General features: G+C 43.4%; 2 protein-coding genes across 2 annotated transcripts in view; both read right to left on the reverse strand.

The window, feature by feature from the left end:
* LOC139286386 (thrombospondin type-1 domain-containing protein 4-like) overlaps positions 1–5203 on the reverse strand; it is a 38212-nt gene extending 33009 nt beyond the window's left edge. The window contains exons 1-5 of the mRNA XM_070907150.1: positions 5175–5203; positions 4949–5018; positions 3365–3687; positions 1855–2263; positions 106–208 (exon numbers count right to left, since the gene is read on the reverse strand). Of these exons, the coding sequence (XP_070763251.1) occupies positions 106–208; positions 1855–2263; positions 3365–3687; positions 4949–5018; positions 5175–5203 (934 nt within the window). The remainder of the gene's footprint in view (positions 1–105; positions 209–1854; positions 2264–3364; positions 3688–4948; positions 5019–5174) is intronic.
* Positions 5204–9762: 4559 nt separating this feature from the next.
* Positions 9763–17402, reverse strand: part of LOC139285840 (leucine-rich repeat-containing protein 49) — a 31589-nt gene continuing 23949 nt past the window's right edge. Inside the window, exons 14-18 of the mRNA XM_070906509.1 lie at positions 16336–16570; positions 15913–16098; positions 14965–15074; positions 11729–11882; positions 9763–9978 (exon numbers count right to left, since the gene is read on the reverse strand). Of these exons, the coding sequence (XP_070762610.1) occupies positions 9763–9978; positions 11729–11882; positions 14965–15074; positions 15913–16098; positions 16336–16570 (901 nt within the window). The remainder of the gene's footprint in view (positions 9979–11728; positions 11883–14964; positions 15075–15912; positions 16099–16335; positions 16571–17402) is intronic.

Genomic DNA, 17402 nt, shown 5'->3' on the forward strand with positions numbered 1-17402 from the left:
TAATTATTTTGTTATTTAAACTACAGCAATTTCATAAACAGAAGTGAAAATATTGTTACATACAAATACAAACTGCACATACATAAATACATACATACAACCTACCCTCATTGAAAGGTTCCCACTCGTACAGCCTGCCCATGAAAGGTTTGTTGTTGTATGAAGAACACTGAACAGCCCTGATGTGTCTGCTGGATGGAGGACAAGCCTGAGGATGGACCAGACACACACACATCAAATACACACACACACACACACACATATACATTTATTTTTCCACAAAGACACAGCCTCCAACAGGTAAATCCTTCAGTAACTGCAGAAAGCTCACATTTTTCATTGTCACGCTCCGCAGCCGTTGATTGACTGCTGCAGTCAACCTCCTCTATTTTAACTGTTTTAACCCTGTGTTTGGAGCTCAGGCTTTCTTGCCAAAAGTAGTTAGATTCCTGTATTTATGAAAGCTCGCCACTGAAAGTCACCCTCCCGGACATCTCTCCATATCTCCTTTGTCTAAACAAGCCCCTGGTCTGCTTTACGTTGCTTTAATATCGGTGTCATCGCACACCAGAGACAATATACAGAACCAGACACCAAAATTTATTTTAAAACACAGGATGGATTCCATAACCTCGGCTCAGATAAGCAAAACCCATCCCCACACTTACACACTGCATTACAGCTGGGGTTTAACTGCTAAGGTTTCCTAAGCCAATAGCTCCACCAATAAGTTTTACTGAAGTTGCCAGTAGAAAATACTTAGTACTTTAAATTCAAACAAATGTGTTACTCCAAAATAATGCAGAAAATTGAAAGTTTCGTATAGTTTTTGGATCACAATGGAGCTCTGTGAAACAGAGGAATAACGGTGAAGGTCCTCCGCCATTTCTCACTGATTGTGGTTGCAATCGCAAAGTTAATGCTTCTTATTCAATTTCCTGTTTGGAATCTGGATCAAGTTACATTACTGATATTTTGTCTGTCTGTCTGTGTCTCTACGTCTATCTCTCTCTCTGTCTCTTTCTGTCTGTCTATCTGTCTCTCCCCCTCTCTCTCTCTCCCTCCCTCTCCATGTCTCTCTCTCTCTCTCTCTCTCCCTCTCTCTCTCTCTCCAACCCAACCGGTCAAAGCAGAAGACCGCCCACCTAGAGTCTGGTTCTGCTCGAGGTTTCTGCCTCTTAAAAGGAAGTTTTTCCTTGCCACTGTCGCCAAAGTGCTTGCTCATGGTGGGAACTGTGGTCTCTGTAATAACATTATAAAGAGTCGGTCTAGACCTGCTCTATTTGTAAAGTGTCATGAGATGACTTTTGTTGTGATTTGGCGCTATATAAATAAAATTGAATTGAAATTGAATTGAATTGATATTGTGTCCCAGTGTACCAAAGAAGCTAAAACTCAGTTGATTGAGAATTAGTTAGACAACCACATATCATGAGTACATTAGGAATAGACATCAAGAATCACGTCCATTTAGTTAGTTTGCAGAGGTGGGGAGTCACATTATCATGTAAACAGTCACTGACTAGTCAATACAACAATAATAAACGATCTGACTCCACCAAATTAAATAAAATCAATTCTTGAGTTGTTTTCAGATTAAAATCTTGTTGCACAAACTGAGATGTGGTCTCAGAAAGGTCTTCTGCCTTTTGCTCTAACATTTGGTTTTATGGAATAAAACTAAAGAAATACTACAAAAGCTATGTATACTCTCTTTCTCCACCCACTGATTTATCAACAAATAAATGTAAAGGAATCAATAACAAATCAGAATAAGCTAAATCAATAATGTTGTTCACTAAATGCCCATGCCTAGCCAACATGCTAAGAATAATAAGGTACAGATTTGCATACATTACTGTTGCAGATCCTGTAGTGAGCAGGCTCCCCTGTGCAGAAGGAAGAAGGCAAGGGGTTGTAGGGTCTCTCTTGGTGCTCTTGGGATCCAGAAGTCTGGACCTCAGCCTGGTTGGCGGAACCAGGCTGGTAGAGGGGGGCCCAGACTTGGTTATTTTGGGGCTGCTGAGCCATGGGCTGCACGTAGGGTCTGCTGTAGCGATGGGGGTTGTTGGAAGGGTCCAGGTTGTTTGACCTGTGGCCGCCGTGGCCTCTAGTGGTGGGGTGGTGGGCATCACCCGCAGCAGAGCGTCTCTGTCTGGGGGGGTGAGCCGTCCCAGAGCCCTGTCCTGTGTCTGTCTGCAATGGAGCAACATAAGGAGCCCTCCCGTAGCCATACCTCCCCGGGATGATGTGAGTGACCCTCCTGAAGACACAAACATGAGGAGATTCACAACTAAACCAAGGACTTCATCTCTACACCTACACATGTCCCCCCCTGCTAGCTAGTTACCTATTGTCTGTCTAACTATAGAACACATCATCTACTTAACCTCCTAAAACCAACCAGATATTGTACAACAGAGGCCATCCAGTATATTTGCATCAATATCTTCTTTTATCAGGGATGTTTTAGCCAAAGGAAACTATCATGGCCCTTCATCCAAACTATGACTTTTTGAGAGGCGTCCAGATCCCAGTAGCAGAATTCTGGGAGCTTTTGTCGTTATTTGGCTCCTTAGATTCCAACTCAAACAACCCCCCTATTACTCAGCTGTCAGTGCTATTTGTTTAAAGGCAAGCACAACAGGAAGGAGGTCACAAAGCTGCCAAGCACAAGCCGAGCCTTTGACTCCGTTCATAAAAGACTAAGCTTTCCACTGAAGGCCAGTCAGATGGCCCACGGTGATGGCTCTAAAGAGTCACTTCTAGACCAGGCTGCTCAGCATGCAGCACAGCCGCACAGGCTCTTAAAGGACTTGCAGATCTCGACAAAGACAAGAGCTACAATAACGACAATTTACCATCATGATAGTCAAATTACTTCCAATGGACGTCATTTCACAGTATTTCTTTAGTGCTTCAAATGGAACACACAGGTTAAATCAATAATCACGAATTATAATAAATGATATTATAGATAATAATTATTAACTCTTTTGCACTATTTGCAGAGGACCTTGTGCTACAGATGGACAACAACATAAAGTGTCTTTGGTGTTGAGTGACCATCCTTGTCATAGATTCTCTGGAGTTCAGCTGGAGATTAAAGGCTAAAGATTTTCCCTTGTTTAATGTTGATGGAGAGCGCTACCTAAAACAAAGAAGCATCTGCATTTGTTATGTTTCTTCGTTCATTTATTCAGGTGTTTCTTTTTGTCATTCATCTGTATCTAAACACTTCCAATAAATAAATAAAAAATCACAGCCTTGGAAAATTCCAGTTGCAAGTACAGTGATTACAACACCTCAGCTTGTTTTGTAGCTCAAAACCAATTCCATCCCCCTGCGCAGGATGATACAGTACCTGCGTCCACCAGGTCGAGTCTCCTTCTCCTGCCTCGGCTCTCCACGACTGCTGCTGTTGGAGGACCAGCCTGTGTCGCGGTGCAGCGGCACTGTTGGCCGCAGGGCTGAAATGACAAGGCCTGGTTGCTGGGGGTGAACGCCAGCTCTTCTGGAGGGGTATTGGGATGGAGTATAAGCAGGCAGGCAGGGCCTGCTCTGCTCTTGTACCCCTCTTCCACAGGTCCGGGAGCAGGTTGACCAGGGCCCCCAGGCACCCCAGGATCCCTGAATTTTTCCAAGTTCTGCCCTGAACTCCTGTTGGGGCTCTGCCCTCTGAGTAACCTGTATGGAGATGAAACAACCGTGATTAGTGACACCACAGAGTGCAAAGAAGTGGGATAGTGCCACACAAACCGAACGCCAAGGATTGATGGAAAGCCTCCATCAACGAGACTTTAATCTCCCCAGATCGTGGCCTTGTATAAAGGCTCAAGTCAGTGACCTCATCTCATCAACATGGCTATCCTGCCCCTCCGCCTCCCACCACTGTCCATGAAACAGACCTCTGTTCACGGTTATAAAGCCCTGATTTGGCTGATTAGTGGGTGTCTTTTAGTGGCCTATCCCCTATTGGCTACCTGCATTTCTCACTGTTGACTCTATCCCTCTGTGCAACTTTGCCAGGGCCGAATTAGCAGTGATCACTGCACTCTCTGTTTGAGCAACCTGCCAGGAGAAGCCCTGTGCCAAGCCGGCTTTATCCGTGGAGCCGCGTGGAAATCCTGCTCTTTAAGGAGCACTTTGTCTCCATTCACAGCAACCTCTCTGGGCAAACACATGGCCGTAGTAAAAGCTCAGCTGCCTTTGACTTTTAGTGGATGGAAAGAGAATACAGAAGCAGTAGGGAGAGTTGGCAGGAAGTTCTTCTCCTGTCAATCAGCCTGCGCAGCTATTCAGAGAGAGACCCCCCCCCCACACACACACCTCGTCTGCCCTGCTTCAGCCTTTGTAACTCTACGCCACTGTCATGTCCCGGGTCAGCCGTAGGTCACACAGCTGGACGCCCTGTGGAAACACATGGAGCCGGCTTGCACCGACCCCCTCTAACCTGACTGGATCGTTGATCTGTCAGTCAGCTTCACCCACGAGGTGCATCCACCAGTTTCTTCCATGCGGTTCCTATGGCTCCAGAGGTCAAGGGTGGTTTGCTGACAGCTGACATAAACCCTCTCTGTTTCACGGCAACCAGCAGAACTTTTCACTCATGCTCTCATGACAAGTTAACAGATTAGCACCCTGGTCAGGTTCCCCCCTGGGAATACTCTCACTGTCCACACACACTGGAACAGAAGAGGCAAGATTGAAAGTCTGTAACTTAGGGTGGCTTTTCGGCTATGCTAACGAGACACGATCATGTTCCATTAGCCTGTGCCAACCATGCGATTAGACTGACAGATAAAACAACAAAAAGAAAAACTCCTGGAAATATTCAAAGGAGGTCTACCATCATGTGCATGAGGGTGTCAAACAGATCACACCATGTTAGAACATAGATTTATGTCTTTTTTCCAGTAACACCAGCTGCCACGCAACTGCTGCTCACCTTCCTGTGGTCTGTTGTGTGCTGGCAGTCCAGGGGGTCCGACCAAAGCAACAGCAGGAGGACAGAAACTCTACAGGAAACAGACAGAAGTGATTGCTGTGTGATACTGGTAGTTTTTACACAAGTCAGAGAATGAGATAAGACATAAAAAGTAAAAACAGACGTTGATGAATACAACAACTCTGAAAGAAATAAGTAATAATAGAAACAATCACTCTGACATTACCTGACGATCCAGACACAGGCTCCCTGCATAGCTCCTGGATTCTTTAAGTTAGACACTTGAAGTGAAAGTAGAGAAGTTTCCATTAGTATGCACCTGAGTGGTGCTGACATTTTCAACACAAATGCTGTCTGTGTGGAGCAGTGCAGAGGGACTGGAGGGTCTGATCACTATCCATCTACAGAGTTCACTCATCTGTTTAGTCTGACTTAACTTCCCAGAACAACAAATAGTGAACAGTATCAAAATGTAAATGACGTGACTTCACTGATATATGATACATGACTGACAGCCCCTCAAGATGCTGACTCAGGGAAAAGTGAAGTGACTTCTAGCCACTTGACCATGTGAGTTGACCCCCTGACCTCTGGCTCCTAATGAGGGAGCCCCCCTGCTGAAAAACTGCCACCCCGTTAGACAGCAGGTCTGAGGTCCAGCTAGGGAAGGACTTTGACCCCCCCAACCCAGACCCCATAACTCAGATCTACTTCGCACAATGATTATAGGGAATGGAGAAAAAGTCAATTATTCAGATGTTATTAGAAAGAAGTAATAAACATTAACAGCACACACACCTGTAGGTTTCTGATGAGGGTACGGATGGCCACTGTACTTTCTATCCAGTCCGACGCTGCAGCGCGTTCACAGATCCATTCCCCAGCGCAGGTATCCTCATGGTCGACACATTAATCCAGGTGGAGATGCAGGATTTCCCTCCAGAGACTTCGTGCTAAGCCATGTAAATCAGAAAAATCCGTAGCCAGAGTTGTGGATCAAACCCTGGCGCAGCAGAAACTCCGGACCTGGGTCATGATGGTGATTCCGGAGGTTTTTGCTTTAACGCACACAGACGCAGAATGACAGAAAGCTGGAAACCGACACGGCGGACAGAAAACAACCTCTGCTGCGCCCCCTGCCGCAACAGCCACTCTGTCTTTGTGCGTGTCATGTAAAATATGTAGGTGTGTGTGTGTGTGTCCTCCTTTTCCCGGTCCGTGAGTGGCGCGCTTGGATGTGTTTGTGTGAGGAAGAAAGAGAGAGAGAGAGAGAGAGATCGCGCCAGTTCTCACTCATCTCTCTCGCTCTGAAATGTTCATACTGGAGCCACAGGCAGGTAAATGATCTCGTTTACCGGCTGAAATGAATAAAGCAGCACCTGGCAACTCTGTTGATGGACACAAAATAGACATATAGGTGACTCTTAAGCATTTAAAAAAAAAAAACAGAAATCCTGAATGTGACATCAGGTCACTGCATTCAGTGTGGCCATGTTTACCAGCCTGTCTGCTCTGACAGAGAGAGGCCAGCGAACTTATTTCTCTTTTCTGTGTAGCATTCACTTCAGCAGTTTGCATGGTGTTACTTTTGATTGAACAGGCTTTTCAACATTAACATTGTAAAGCAGAAGTGGAGTCAGCAGCAACCCAACAAATAAACTTCACAGTGTAGTACAGTGGATATAGCAGATTAAAGAAGTTTATCCCAATCACAAACATAAATACATTCCCACTCACCCCATGTGGTATCTTGCCATGCAGATACTATGCAGAAGAAAAGGCCATTTGTGGAGTTGATGACGACACTCCTCACACTTTCCACTTGATGCCTATGATGGCTGATGTTGTGGGTTACTGATCACTTCAGTCAATGATCCAGAATAGGACTCTTGAGTGCACTGAGGAAACCAATTCCTTGAAGCATTCTGGTGGACAGAAGTCAAACATTTTCTTTGTATTCAGCTCAGAACAGCTGTGTTGTTTTCTCAAAGGTAGAAAAACTGCCAAAGAGATTGAGGGACATTTATAGTGGTCTATGTAGTGGTTTATAATCTGCTACTGGGCATGACCATCCAGTAAAGGGAAGCATGCCTGGACTCAGCCACAACTAAGTGTCCAAAAACAACTAAACTAAATTGGATAACCTAAAAGACTTTTAAGCGTAATGAAATATTGGACATGGTTGGTACTAAAGCCTCTTAATATATGAGGGTGGTCCCAAAGTTTTGTACACTCTCTTGAGCCTGTTTGTTTAATTTCACAGAACAAAACAGAGCCATGCATGGTTCAGTGGTTTACACCACACTATGTGACATACAGTATGCAGCTCAGTACAGCCATTGTCTGTAAACATGCTGGCTTGACAATGGCTTCATTATGTAGCTAAAGATAATCTGTAAATACTGTGAAATCTATCAGTGTGTCAACATGTCTACAAATATAAGTCCACCTACAAATCCATCCATGTGCTGCTGCACCGTATGGAAGTGTATACTCTATATGTACAGTATGTATGCATGTATCTGCAGGGGAGCTGGTGCTGTTGTTGCCCCCACTGACCATCCTCACTGGTGTGTAGATGGTGATGCCGCCCAGGAATTTGATTTTAACCTCAATGTTTCCAAACCCTTCAGATGCAAACAAGCCTCCAATTAAAGCATTGTTAATGAACCACCGTTCCGGTTGACCCATTGAAGACCTCTCCAGACGAGATTTGGAGAGGGGAGTCACTGTCACTGTCACTGGGATAAAAATATGCATTGACTTGCTACTGGACAAGTGCTACACTGAAAAAAATATATAAATAAAATAAATTAAGCAAAATATAATGCTCATTTGTGTTATTAGTGTAAATTATGTGGCTTTAAGTAAAAATGTGATTTTAAACCTCCAAAGAAATTGAAGTTACAGTTTCAGATGCTTCTTTTTTTGCAGTGCATGTCTCACAATAAACAGTGCACTGGGTTCATTCCAGGAGAAACTAATAGTTGGTCCTGTGAGGTGGAACGAACTGGCAGCCACGTCTCCAGACTAGACAAAAGTCTATCAGAGGGTCGAGAACATCAACACTGCAGCCTCCAAACCAGCACTTAGGTTTATTGCTCCTCATTCACCCGAACGCCAATTGTGAAGATAATATTACATGACAGTGGTGATTTGGTCGGTCTATATTAGTGCAATAATGCTGCTTCACTCACTCTTTTTTCTTTTACTCTAACCTTACTCCTCTGTTGTCTTAAGACAACGTTACTTGTTGAACAGGTACAACTCTAAAACATCGTCCTCTGGGGGTTATCAAAAAGTATTCTGGGAAATGTAGGTAATACGTACTGAAACATCGGCACACAAGGCACACAGAAAAAGCAGATCCTACAAACATGGATTTACTTATATACACTTATAAGAATATTTGCCCTAATTGCTTTGATTTATCACATGTCACTTTTGTCTTTGACCCAACAGTTCAGTTAAGAGCTTAGATTTAAAAAAGTTGTTCATTTTCATGAACACGATAACTAAAACGATTGATTTTAGAAGTAGTAGAAGTAGTGTGGACTGAGACTTCATACAAGAGATAACAGAAATGGAGGAGTTACTTACAGCTGGCAATAGGTCAGAAAATAATTCATAATAGTAAGTTTAAGTCTATTGCTGCACACCTTGTATAAATACTACTTGTATACTTGTATAGTACATTATTATTTATAAACTTACCGCCAAAATAGTAGTATTAGGAAACTTCAAAAGTCAAACACCCGTGAGCAAGGCACTGATCTCCAGTGGAGCGGATGACACTGGACAGCAGTGCCTGTCAGCTCCGTCCCCCCCGCAGTTACTCCTCCATGTCGGTGCTGCGTTCACTGCCAACATGCCTCATTAAGAAAGGGTTAAAATATTCTTTGTGGGATGGTTTGAGTGTGGGGAGCAGGAACAGGTGGTGAGAAACTGGTGAAGCGTCTACGCCTTCAGGGACATTCCAGTCTGAGTTCACACTACCCCGAGGACCCTTCATGGTCCCTTCAATGGTCTATGAGGTGTTGATAATGCAAGTGTAAACTGCCTAAAAGAGGAACCAGAAGCATTAACGTACTTTAGAGGTGGACTTGTGTGCCTAACAAAACAAGTGATCTGAGCCGATCTGATGCCTGAAGACATGACTTCTTCACTCCTGCAGACAGATTTCTAGGAAAAACAATCATACAAACCATATACACAAACTGAGTGTTAAAACAGAATCTTTTAATACTAAGTACAATACAGAAAATCAGTGGTAAACAAAGAAAAGTCCTTGTCCTTGTTCGTGCCCTTCTTTTTACGTCAGGCAGGAGAAAGTGAAAGAGCGGTGCATGAAACAAGATTTAAGACACAGAAAAATCATCCTAGTCTCGACAAAAAGAGACACCAGCCATTTTCAGCTGATGACAGTAATGGTGAAGAGGGGTCATTCAGAAGGCTTTTAAAGTGCAGAGGATGCTCCGTAGGGACCACAATGCACCGGGAGTCAATAAGTCCCTTTAACGTTCTTCAAGTATGTTACAGCTTGGAGCACTGCAGAATCAAACAGTGAAAATCTACATTCAACAAAGATGCCTTTGTCATGATCATTTCTTCAGACATCTTTAAAACAGTCTACAGAAAGCGCTTCCCACTCACTAGGGAAATACACCCTTCGGTTTCCAAAGATTTCAATAACTGATAGTGGTAAGTCACTAAGTGATGATGTGTTATAGATGGAATTTGAGATGAAGCCCTGGAGGCGCCCGGGCGAGCTTTGTCCTCATGTGTGCGTGCGTGTGCGGAACCTTTGGTCCTCTTCACTTGGTCTCGGAGAGCTTTGCAAGGCTGGCTTGGCGGAAGGCCGCTCGGTCCCTCATCTCCAACACACAGTCCCTCACCATCTCTGCAAACATGGAGGGCCACAGCTTGTGTAGAGCCTCGCCCTTCAGATTGGTGTCTGACGCCCTTCGGACCAACTCCTGGAGGTACTGCTCCACCATGGCAGCACGCTCCGATGACTCCACTGTGCCCTCCTGTGAGGAAAAGAAGAGAATCTCATTCATGTTGATTCAGTTGTTAGAAGTACGTTAAGGTGAGGTGCAGAGGCAGGAGAATCACGTGGGAAAAAGCAAAGCTTGCACGGTCAAGGTCTTTGGGGGTCAGATGATGTCGGTTTCTGAAATTACTGTCCATGTGTGATGATAGAAAGTTATGTCAGTGGTTCCCAACCTGGGGGTCAGGACCCCCACAAAGGGTCTCAAGACAAATCTGAGGGGTCACACGGATAAGATAGGACAGCAGAGAAACATGTATTTGCTACATCAAATTATATTTAATTTTTCAGACTTTCCTGTAATCTTTGCTTTGATAGTAATGACTAGATAATTTTACATTTAATAAGTATTCAGTAAAACAAGGAAGCCACTCTTAGGTTCAACTAGTGACAACCAGTACCTAAATGCAACCTGTGAAGAGGGGTCTCTAGCAGACATTGCATCGTTTTAAGGGGTCACAAGCTATAGTGGTTGGGGACCACTGTCTTAGAGATGAGAAACAACATCATTGAACTGCTTTACTTTTGATGACTTGAGATAAATAAACCTTATCAGTAAAAAAGGTTTTCTGATTACATGCTCATCTTGCAGTTGCGAACACCTCCAGCCCTGAAGTACATTTTTTTGTCTTTTTCATGGATAAACGTAATTTCCCTTCTTCGTGGCAATGACAGAACATGTGTTCCTGATACAACAGTATGACCCTTACATGTTCACGACAGTAAACGAGCAACATTATGCCACAGAAGTATCGGCTGTATCAGGCTTTGGCTCCACAGACACTACCAGTCAGTATCATAAATTCATAGCTGGTATTGGTTTTATTATAGGATTAGATTAAAAAGGTAAAATAAAGCCAGCCTAATCAATTAATTAACTGAATTAAAAGGTTGTAGTTTCAACTCTGTACCAGATGAAAAATGTACATCCACTTCTTGGTGGAAGCAGGTTATCAAAGTGAAAGAGGTGATCTGGACAGGAGGCAGAAAATCAAGAGCAAAGCAAACAAGCACTAATACTGTGCTGTAGTGCCTGATCTGCACAAACGCAATCTCAAATGTGAAGGGAGGTTAGCTGAAGCCCTAATGAAATTGTACTGCGACTGCATTAGTGTTACTGCCGGCTTTCTGCGAGAAAAAAACATTAGAGGTCATTTTAGTAGCTAAAATGCAGCGATATACTGCGTTACATTCTTGGTATTGTTTGTTGATATAATTAACCTTCTCAACTGCTGAGTGGGCTGTTATCCCAAATCCTATTTATCTATTGTAGTTATTGGAGTTATGTTTGGGACTGGGAGCATGGCATTGTTTTATAACTAGGAACCACAACACAATAGCATAGAAAGTGAAAACAGATGTGTTGAAATGCATTCAGCGAAACATCTGTGATGGCAGGTGCCCACATGATAACATGCACACACTCACACACCAATTATACAGGGTAGATGGTGAGTGTTGATTCCTGCCTGATAGTGTGCTAGATTTATGATAGCATACCCTGATGCCTTTTACATGGAAGTACTTACTGCAAAAAGGAATGCAACATCGAATCCTAAAGAGCCGTACAGGCTGACATATAATGGGGGTTAGCTTTGTCACTCTACAGCTCAACAGCTTGGTAGACAAATGGGTTGGGGTGGGATGCAACTTTTCAGTCACTTTCAAGAGTTGTTGCAGTTTCTCAAAAAGCGCATGGCCGTAGTTAACAAAGATAGAACAGAACGGACCTCGGGGCTCTCTGCGTTGCAGTGTCTGCTTGGGTAGTTGAACAGTGCTCTGCTCAGGCCTTCTCCCAGGAGCTTCCCGTTGTCTCGCAGCTCCTCCGGACTCAGACCTGCCCGTCGGCCACGCCCCTCCAATAGGAATTGCAGCTGACGCTTCCTTCAGGGTGAAGACAGAAGAGTTAGACACACACACACACACACACATACCTGGGGAGAAACAGTGGCAGAAAATGAGTGACACCAAGATAATAAAAGTTGTGTTCTTGTGTCCATCAAACACTCTCACCTTAGTACTGTGAAAGTTTTTTTAAATAAAACAAATGACTGAACTGACAGCAGATACAGCATAGGGGATCGACCAGCAGTAAATTGTTTGGGAAAACACCTCCATTCATGAGATGGCGGCAATCACACTGTCATTAAATGAAATGTTCATAATTTTACAATTGATTACATTTCCATAAATGTCTAATGTGCTTTAATTTCACTCTTATCACTCAGCAGCAGGATGTGCACATGTATATAAAAGCAGTAGAGGACTTTCAAAGTGATGTAAACTACATCAAATGTTTCTGTCTAACAGGACAGAATCTCTTGTGATACACTACTGCACCAACATGTTCCACAGGCCAGTGCCAGGATGCTGAAATAGTCTCTTCAGAGGAGGCTGGAGGCAAACATTCCATATATAGGAATAGGATAAGATAGTTGTGTGTGTGTGTGTGTGTGTGTGTGTGTGTGTGTGTGTGTGTGTGTGTGTGTGTGTGTGTGTCTGTCTGTGTATGCCAAAACGCATTAGTGTGTGTTAGTCTCATATCACACTGAATAATAAGGTAAAACAAGCATAAGGAGGGTAGACCTGTGTGTGTGTGTGTGTGTGTGTGTGTACATGTTACTGTCAGTGAGAATCATGTGGCATCAGAAAAAGTGAGTGTATCCATCAAACTACTTTGTCAATAGAGTGTAATTGAGTGTAAACATCCCTTGAGAGAACAGCAGTTATGATCGGATTGTAACAAAGTCTAACTCAGTCAAATGGTTCATGTGCAAATAATATCCAATGAGTGATGAATGAGTTCGTTTTTCTATTTTGGGTTTGAGCCCAAGGTTAACAGGATACTTTAGCTGCTTTTACAAATACAGAGCAAATCAAATCTATTTAAAGGTACTGTGCAATGTAGTTGTGTTTTGTAAGATACAAGGTTTTTATGCAACAAGAGCATCTCTTGATGTCATCCTTCCCTCGCTCTCAACAAGGGGGCGAGGTCAAGGGATCAACTGTGTTGTCCTGACAAACTGTTTCTAATAAAATAATGCTTTTCTTTTTTTTTACTACAGCGTGTGCATGGTGCAGCATTATAAATAAACAACCAATGAAAGCAGAAGAATCACAAACTACAGCAAGCTACCTGTGGGACCTCATGTTGGGATCAACTGTAGGAAAAATGTGTCATGCTGGTGGCAAGTATTTGTATATACCCTTGCTAGAGGGAAGGCAGGAGAAACAAGGGGACAAGAGAGGATATTACTGCCCTTCATAAAAATAAAATCCATATTTCTCTTTGTTTGGCAGTAGCAATCTTTCGTCTGCCAATTGTGGAGATTACCACCTTGATTCAAAGGAAGGCAACATCCAGAAGCAAACATTTTGCATGGAACTGAGACATTAGCAAGCTAGCATTAGCTCAGCAACATTAGCAAGGAAGTGATGACTGCAAATAGCAAAGTGGTGCCATACATTTTTGTCCTTCAAACAATTTGTCATGCAAAACCTGGCTAAATGATCCGTTTTACAGGAGCCTGTGTCCAAGGATGACATGCAACATAAATATAAGTATCACATCTGGGTCAAATAGTAGTTTTTGATATATGTTATCCTACTTGGAGTTCCACGTGTGTGGGGTTTACAGCATTAGGGCAACACAGTTAGTGTTCATTATGCTGCAAGACACAGTCTAGTCTACTAAATTGATATTTGAAAGAATTTAGTGTAATGAGATCATGAATTCCATAAGCATCTTGCAGTAGTAGGATCCTAGTGGGAATGGATCCTCAGACCCTGTGAATGTTAGGGCCTTCCCCCACACACGGACCTCTGCAGGAACCATGACACCAGCGATTCGAGTTAAACCCACTGAGCAGCACAGGAGCTTTGCGGGAACATGAAACATAAACACCATTCATTGTGTTTTCAGCAGACGTTATAATGGTTATCTCGTTTCCTTCTTCCAGTATTTTTCATCCAGAAAATACGTTTTATAGGAAGGTTTCCATAGATAAGAGGTCAAATCTAATAGCATTTACTGTAACAAATGGATATATTGACTGAAGGGGTAATGCAGATAACAGTGATTAAGATTTCAGTACGGATGCAAAAATAATCTTCGGCCTTGGGCTGTTGTGTATTATCTATCCATAACAGTGTATGAATCAGGGGAAGTTGCAGCCAAGAGCCAGTTGTCCTGAAGTTTACTAGTTCATTTTCAACATCATTCAGAAAGGGCAAGTGAGGACACTGAGGCTTACTGCTATACCGCTCAACAGGAAGTTTTAGAAATTCTGTTTATATTTCATTGAACATGCCTTTTCTTTTTTCCGCACCACCAAAATTATATTTTACATCTGCACATTACTGTGACTGTCTTCTAACTGAATAACTCTACCGGAGCAGTTTCCCTAAACATAATCTTTGGAGGAAGAGTAATCATGTGTGCAGCTTTGCTTTTGACCTTTCACAATTTAGTCTGCCCTTAACCAACCAGATAATAAAAACCATTAAAAAAGTATTCTTGTGCGTGACAAATTCAGAAGATCTTTGCTTTGCGAGGATGTTTTTCATTAACCAAGAGTGACAGACCTCAAGAGCTTTTGGCTGGGGAGAGAGAGGAATGTTTGTGTCGAAGTGCCAAGTACCCACCCTTACCCTGAGACACATAGTCTAATTCCCCTGGCTCCTTGGTGCCAGGCTCTGTCTCGCTGTCTCACACAAATGTGAACACACACACACACACACACACAAATGTATACACACAAAACGCTACACACAGGCATGCACATACATGTATAGTAGCCTACACACTCACAAGCTGTAAGCCGTAACTCAAACATATACACATTTAAGAATCCGCACATTCTTGACATATCTAAAAGGAACAACATCCACAGTCCAGCACACACACCTGTCATTAGATTATAGTTAATGTTATGTTGTGGTTTGGTGTCTGAGATCAAGTTCTCACCTGGACTCCTCTAGCAGCAGGAGGAGCCGGCAACGTGGAGTTTCGGTGGCTGCTATGTGACCCAGAGTCCCAAACACACGCTCTGCAGCGATCACATCATTCATGGTCACCTGAGGCAGACACACAAACAAGAACTTACACATACAACAGAAGATGCTTGACTGGCTGGCAATTTCATGTGTGTATCTACACTCTGAAAGCACAAAAGTACAGCTTTGTCATGGGTTGATAACATTTTTTTAAAGTTATAGCCTGAGCATGAAAGCGCAACCCTGTACTGTTTTATCTGAGTTGGGAGAAGACATAAAATCGACAGCTGACACAATGTAAACAACGTAAGGAACAAGAAAAAACGACAGGTATAAACTAATGTAAGTCATCTATTAAATCAAGTCTATCATCTACCAAAAAGTTCTGGTTCTAGTTCTAATTTAGAGGCAAAATCCTCAGGTAGATCATTCCAGGAGACATGGGCCCATGCCTTGAGGCCAATTTGCTTTCTGATGGGGAGTTAGAAGAAAAGAGTTTGACATTTTGTATGGATTCAACAAACAAGCTATAACGTATTAGTGATCCTTAGACATCCAGCTAGCTGTTTCCAGTCTTTGTCCAAAGCTAAGCTACCCAGGTGTTAGAAGTAGCCTTACATTTAATGGACAGACTAGCGCATGGTATCAATCTTCTCATCTAACTTTCAGGCAGAAGGCAAAGCGTCGCTCCCAAAAAATCAAACTATTCCTTAATCAAATTAGCTCATTTTCAATATTTTCCTTCTAAAATGGATTAAACTCAATTCGATTTCCTCATACACAACAAATAATACATAATACATTAATGCCTTATAGTGAAATGTATTTTTGGTCATTATATTTGTGTCTTACAAAGGCGGCGGGGAACGCCACCTTTATACAGCACGAGGGCTGCATTAAAAGCCAAGCTGTTCCTCACCTCCTGGCCATTGATCCTCTGCAGGTTGAAGTGGTGGAGGCGGTAGATGGCGAAAGAGCGCCAGAGAGCCAGGCTGACCACTGGGTTGCCCTCTGGGTGGATGGTCAGCTGGTCCAGGCGCCTCACCTGAGCCAGGGCCGCCAGCTGGGGCAGACGGCTGATGTTGGTTTCCAAGAAGATCAGGTGCTGCAGAAAAAAGAAACAAGTAGGTTTCAGAGCGGTCAAACTGTATAGCTACTGTATAGTTGTTCATGACTGTAATTCACTGAGTTGATCATGGCAAAGATTAACAGGGTTAGGAGTTGTATTCCCCTTGGAGTAAACGATTTAAAACATATGTTGTATGCTTTCAATAAACTGTGCGGTGCTTTGGATAAAAATGTTATCCCATGGCTCATTATGGTATGTGGCTAGTGCCCTCACCGATAGATTTGGGAACTTGACCCTTATTCGCGGCAGTGCTGGTAAAATGGCGTCAAAGTTGATGTAGCGGAAGGTTATTACAGTGACAGCACCAGCAGTCTGAACTCCCCAGCCCCTCTCCAGGGCCTCCAGGGCTCCGAGTCCAAATAAACGCAGGGTGTCTCCATCCAGCTCCGCCAGGTGACTGTCAGAGAGGGACAAGCTCTGAACACTGCCGCTCCCTGTCTCCACAAGCCTGAAACGTATACACACACACACACACACACACACACACACACACACACACACACAAACTGTCAAAAGCTGTCTTGATATGCTAAATGCACAGAATTTGTTGCCTTGAAGAATATGCATATTGCTTACATTTGAGAAAGCAGGCATTGTGCTAAAAGAAGGGAAAAGCAGCATCGCTACAGAACACACAGTGGTCTAGTCAATGTCCTATTTGTCTTGCCTAATTGCTTTCTATTCTCCTATACGACAGTTGAAGTGCCCTTCCCTGATAAGAGAGTCGTGAGAGTGGAGAAACTGGGCAAGTCTCAAGGAGACATAATCTCCCTGCCCGAGCCCATGTGCTCAGCCCTCTGGGTCTGCTGACACTCAGGGGACTTTTCAGCATAGCAGGGCATCAGATGGCTACTGGCTGCACGCTACTCAACACTGATCATTTTGGGTTCAGCCCGCCAACAAACTAATCACCCCTATTCATATTTCACACCCTCCCAATCCTGCTGCAACAGAAAGCCATAGTGGTTAGAAGACTAATCCTTTGATTACAGAACTCAAATCCAAGATTCTTGTTGAGACCAATTTTTTAGAAAGTGTGTGTTGAGGGACAGAAAAAGAACAGGAGTTTGAAAAAAGGACAGTAGACAGAGAGGTGCATACACAGGGAAACAAAATGAAGCTGTGCAGTGACTGAAGCTTCTTTGAGAGGACCACCTTTGTTGCAGGCACACAGATCAGTACTGACCCTCTGTACCGGAGAGAAGGAACAGTTTCTTCTCCTAACTGAGCAGCAGAAAGGGGATCAAAGATTTGGAGAATTAGACAAATAATTAAACTGG

The sequence above is a fragment of the Enoplosus armatus genome, chromosome 1 (assembly GCF_043641665.1).
Source record: "Enoplosus armatus isolate fEnoArm2 chromosome 1, fEnoArm2.hap1, whole genome shotgun sequence".
Classification (NCBI taxonomy): domain Eukaryota; kingdom Metazoa; phylum Chordata; class Actinopteri; order Centrarchiformes; family Enoplosidae; genus Enoplosus; species Enoplosus armatus.